General features: G+C 35.5%; 1 protein-coding gene across 3 annotated transcripts in view; it reads right to left on the bottom strand.

Annotated features, from left to right (window-relative positions):
• Positions 1–2,840: 2,840 nt before the first annotated feature.
• KCNN2 (potassium calcium-activated channel subfamily N member 2) overlaps positions 2,841–5,890 on the bottom strand; it is a 147,100-nt gene continuing 144,050 nt past the window's right edge. For all 3 annotated transcript variants that reach the window (XM_055298462.2, XM_055298464.2, XM_055298463.2), the window contains one exon: positions 2,841–3,449. In XM_055298462.2, the coding sequence (XP_055154437.1) occupies positions 3,162–3,449 (288 nt within the window). In that variant the 3' untranslated portion in view covers positions 2,841–3,161. The remainder of the gene's footprint in view (positions 3,450–5,890) is intronic.

The raw sequence follows: 5,890 nt of genomic DNA, 5'->3' as shown, positions 1-5,890 counted from the left end.
GGGAGAATATCTATATACAGTCAGGCGCTAAAAGTTAGAAGATAAGCAGATAATGGAGGTGTTTAATATTTGCTGCCTTTTGCTGTAAGTAGTAATACAAGTAACTACCATCATTTGATGAAATAGATGCCAGGATTTGCAGACCACCCTGCCCCTCTGATATCTGTGTCTTTTTAGGCTCATTTTACAAATGAGAAAACAAAAGTCTCCAAGAATCAATGGTGTTCAAATGCACCGAGCTAGTGAGTGGCAGGGCTAAGTTCCACACCCAAGTCTGACTCCTTCCACTTTGCCATGCTATTTCTCAAAACTGAGCAAAGCTCAAGAATAGGAGGATTGTATTATTTAATCCATTGCTTGATGCTCATATTAACCCTAACCCCTAGCTTTTTATCAGAATTCACAAATTCTGTTTTGGAGCATAATTACTTGATTACTGTAGATGTTTTGATGGAGAGACTCTTGGAAAACAAATAGAAAGGGAGGAGAAACTAGGGAAAAAGCACATGAAATTTCCAAAATTTAGTACCTGTTATGCATTTGGCTCATCCTCATTTCTGTAAGAGCACAGGGTCTTCTTTCTAGTGACTAACCTTGACACTGAGTATAAGCGGAGGAAATGAAGAAAATTATTGAGGAAGGTGGTGCCATTGTAATTTAAAATGATTTGCAGAAGACAAATGGCTTGTGCTGGCTGTAGAGAAACAGACCAGGGTGTGGCAGGCTGAGATGAGACAAAATCATTATTAGGAATTCCGAAAAGCAAAATGCAAGTAAGGGCATTTATCACCACAAGAGCAGTCCTCTAAGCAGCCCTCAGAGAACTCTGCCTAATGTTCAAAGCCATTTGGGAGGAGACTTGGTAGCTCTGCCTAAAGTGGGGTTGGTTCAGCAAATCACAGGCCAGAATGTCTATGTAACCGAGGGGTCCCCTCCTCCTTTTAAAACTGTGGTTATTTAGCATTTAAAAAAATAGAAATAAAAGATTTAATATTTACCAATTTTCATATACTCTGCATAGAATAGGAAACGTAAAATTGATTTTGAAGGATAACAGAGTAACTTATTCTAGAAGAGCTACAGTTAAAAAGAAGAGAATAAATGCAAGGCAAAGAAATATAAATTAAAATACTTGTCTTCTCTCATATTTGAAAAGAGAAGCAATACATTATTCTTTCCCTAGTCCCCTCGTGTTCTGGGGTGATAGTGTTCATTGATCTGTAAGATGATAAACTTCAGCTGCTACTCTGCCTTTTAGTCACAACAAAGGTAGAAGATACAAGAATTAACTACATAAATTGTAAGAACAAATTAATATTTTTTTCCAAAATTTCTCCTTCTTACATCCAGTGTTTATACCAAATGCTTGATATATTCTTGTATGTAACCCAAAATACATAAAATGAGATTTTAATTTCATTCATGAAGTAGAAATCTTGATAAAGTAGGATCTTGATGTTCATTTAACCTGGCAGTATGTATGTTTCTATAACCAGTGTTCTGTTTTTCTTCCACTTATTATAAAAAAAAAAAAAATTCCAGGCCTCATTCTATCCAACACAGGCATATATAAGCCATATGAATGGGCTTTAGTTTCAGCCATTTTGGATAGATTGTAAATGGCAAGTGGTTCTCATGCAATCTAAAGCAATCAGTTTTATATCCTTGATATCGAAAGGAACTGTTTGGTTTTTTAATTAATTATGGAGAACGTTATGAATGTTATTTTATCCACTGGACTATGTAGGGTGGATCAAATATATCACTCCAGTTCGTGTTAAAGAAGGAAAAACATATTATACTAGCAACTTGGAATGTTGTAAGGTTGACACCAAAGGGTATGGTATAAAATGAAGTGGAGGGGGGACAAAAGCTTCTGAAACAGATGATTGCCCTGAAAATGGAGTATTTTTAGGTTTAGGCTGATACAAGCAGGTTGCTTTCACAGCTGTCCAAACGAAGGCTTATTTTTAAGATGCATTATCCCTACCACCATCAGCTTTCTTGTACACTCTTGGGAATAACACCACATGAGGAAATTCCAAATTGCTATCATCTCACGCACGCTTCTTCTAAACCCAGTGGATTCTTACAGCAAATTTGCAAACAGATGGGTTTGTAGCAATAACCACTCAGTTCTCTTTCACACAAACTGATCTTAACCATCCATGAAACAAGTGTCATAAAACACGTGAAATTTACTAGATGCTATTGACTTGTGTTAACTATGTAAGTACATACCAAGAGGAGATCACTTACTAGAGGATATGTTAGGAGTTAGTTAGGCTTATGAATGTTCACTATGCTGTTGTATGCAAACATGTATCTATGAATATACACATGTAGGCCCCAAATATTTAAAGTGCATGCTTGGCCTTTCATAATAAATAAAGGGAAAGATATGAAATAACTAGTTTAGAACTAAAATTCTGCACCATCATCTCTGCTTACAGACAGTGGTGTACCACTGGGTGTACCCTGTGGTGTAAACCGGGAATTAAAAAATTCTTGAAAGCATCTCTACTCCTTATTTATTTGTGTATGATCTGATAAAAGACTTCCTACATTGTGAAAAAAAAAATTGAATTAAAAATGAGACACTGCAAACCAAAAAATAGTAAACTATGCTGGTTCAAATGATTGATTGATGCAAATAATTCATAATAAGAGAAAAATCTTAGGAATAGGGTATAGAGGAATTGAAAGTCTTTTTTTCCAACCAGCCAAACAACTTTTGGCTATCAAAATTATCAGTGTGCATCAGATGATAATCAGCTATTATTTTACCTTGAAAATAATTTGAGAAGTGAAGCTTTAGAAATGTCAAGTGACCAAACGAGTATGTGCAGAAATTAACTTTTTTTATTATATATCATATAATGTAGTAGTAAAGTTTGTTTGAAGTGCATGAATAAAAAGTTAGTGAAATTACAGGAGGAACAATCTATATAGCAATAATAGGTGCATTCCCTGTGCATCTGAAAGAAAAAAAAAAAAGAGTTTTCACTCATTTTGGCCTAAAACTTAGTGTTCAGGTTCCCAGGATTCTGACATCAGAACCCGGATAACGCTGATTAGAACCATAGGGGCTTTACAATAAAAGCTAAAATATTGACCATATGATGGCAAAAAGTCTTATTTTGTGGTTAACTTATTCTCTTCTAGCTACTCTCTGATGAAGTTGGTGGCGCTGTGGAAGAGGACCGCCGCCTCCTGGACGAGGACCGGGACCGCTCAGCATTGTAAGTGACATGCTTGTCGTAGCTCTCCATCTGAGCCTCAATGAAATCTCTCTGCTGCTGCCTGATGGTCTGGCTTATGAGCCCAGGGAGGGCGTGGATGCTACCAATCAAAGTCTCTAATTTTGTTTCCAGGGTAACAATCCTCTTCTCGAAGTCTTCACTCCTTTCGTTTAAGTCAGAAATCATATCATACATGATGTTCTGGGTCTGAAAAACAGATTGAGAAGAAGGTTAATTATACTTGCCCTGAACACAAACTGGCCGTCTCTCAGAGGTTTAGCTCTAGTCTCTTGCTGGTGGCATTCAGTGTAACAGGGTTTTCAGCTAACTGAACAGCTCATCTTGCAAAGCCAATTCATTGTATGTGTTCAATGCCAGGATTTATAATAGAAATATAAGATCTTTGGTTCAGTTGCAGAAAATGTGGAGCAGGTACTGGTGGCATGCCCATTGATTTTAGGTGGTATCAGGGTAGACAAAAACATTTCAATTTAATATTTATATATGTATTTTAAAGGTTGTCACAAAGGTTAGTACATCAAATTCATTTTGCAACATGTTAATCAGGGCAAGGGTAATTTTTTAAAAATGGGCAGAGTCAAAGAACAATAAATAATACAGAAGGATAAATAATAATACAGATGGCATCGGGATGTAGCAGAAATGTTGAGGGTAGAATATAAATGAAGTTTAGGATTAACTGGTTTGATAATTTTGTAATTTAAAGCAATAAATTCCTAAATATTGTTTGTTATCCTTTGTTCCAAATTACAGGCCTCTCTCCATTGGGTCAAATGGAATTTTTACAGATAACCATTGAGAGAATATTAGTTGAGGGAGATACTAAATTTACCAGTCTACCTTGTTGGCCATGGCTCTGACCTCCTGGCTATGGCTTAATCAAAGCTAAGTGGTTAAAATAGGAAAATGTTTCTGGATTCCTAGTGAACCTTGAAATTGATTGTCTTGATCACAGGGTGTCCATAACTCTGATTTCTAGGTGTATTTCCCGAGTAGCCAAGAGACAAAGAGAGAGGACTGATCAGCTCAGAGCTAGAAAGGGAAAAGGCTGGTGAAGAGGGAGGAAAAGGTTTTAATCTTAGTTTAGTTTAGTGCAGACTTTCACAAGTCTGAGATGCCTTTATTTAAGCCGTCCCTCCTACTTCATTTCCCTTCATCATAGTCTCTTCTTCTGCTTAACAATCTTTTAAAGATGGTAAATGAACTGATAAGGGAGTTATTATTCAGCATATAGGCAACTTGTTTCAGTTTGACCAGAGACAGAGTGCATACACTTAATTTTACTACATAGTCTTGAGAATATGTGAACAGCATCCATTCATTTAAGAAAGTACTGAGCCTTTATGGTATGTACAGTCCTATGGTCATAATAAGTACATTAATAAAAAAACAGCATCTTGCCTCACAGTGGTACTCCTCTTGAAGTAAAATTACATCTCCACATCATATTTCAATGTGGTCTGTTCATTTTTTCATAAAAATACCCATTAAAAATCATTTAACTTAGGAGTGATGGAGCTTGCCCTATCTTTTTTTCATATGTCCAAGTAACAGCCACATTTATATACATTAATTGAGGATGTCCTCATACTTTTTATATGTGTGCTGTCCAGTTTATATGCATGATATATGCTCTACTAAGGTAAGTCATTAAATACTTACCATCTTCAACATCTAGTATGTGTTATTGCTATACATTAAAATGAATGTAATTTAGATGCATTATTTAATGAGACTAGGACAAATACTTGTAATTTTTATGGATTATACTTGAGGCTTTAGCAAAGTCATGGCTGATTTATCAAACAACAACAACAACAGAAAAACAGTTTGTAAGAGGCAACTGAGAGTTGCCTCTTTCAAAGCATTTGGGTAAAAGGCTGAACAATTATATAAATGCTATTCTAATACCACCTTTAGAATTCACCCAGGAAAATGCAATGTTTTGATTGTTGACAAATATTTATGTTTTAAGAATGGGTTTTATGTGGGGAGAAACAACCAAAAATTGATCAGATAAATCTTATAAATAAGGTAGAATAATTTGGAGACTGTTAATGTACTTTTTAAAAAGTGGTATGATTTTGAAATAATGAAATGCAGGAAGAACCATAAAAAAGTGATCACTTTGGGGTGATAACTTTCATTCTAGGATGTAATTTCTGGTATCTTTTATTTTTATTTCAACTTTACATTCTTTTGAGTTTGCTTAAAATACACAGAACAAAATTTAATTGATGAGTCCTATTCATTCCTTGCTATTCATTCCTGAATATCACAGTCACACCTAGGACGCAGTTCTGCTCTCACTGAGATGAGATGTACATGCAAATAAAAATCCCACAGGTATTGTCTCCTATTCCACTTAAGCTTCTTATGGTACTTCCAAATCACTGTAACTAGGAATGTTTTCAGAATGGGGTTGAATAACGTAATAGCGAAAGAGTACATTAAATGAGAGTTATAGAAACATTCTTTTAAGTTGGACCATCATTTTAGGGTGCTTTGTTGGTTTGATTTATTAATTAGATTTGGGTTGGGATCCTCCTGAAACATTAATGATTAGTGACTGTGAAGTGGTTGATTTCAACAGATGCAACTATGAGGGCTAAGCACCTCAGGCTTAC

This window comes from Symphalangus syndactylus, chromosome 11 (assembly GCF_028878055.3).
Source record: "Symphalangus syndactylus isolate Jambi chromosome 11, NHGRI_mSymSyn1-v2.1_pri, whole genome shotgun sequence".
In the NCBI taxonomy this organism is placed as follows: domain Eukaryota; kingdom Metazoa; phylum Chordata; class Mammalia; order Primates; family Hylobatidae; genus Symphalangus; species Symphalangus syndactylus.
Note: the sequence above shows the minus strand (reverse complement) of the source record. Positions and strands in the feature narration are given on the sequence as shown.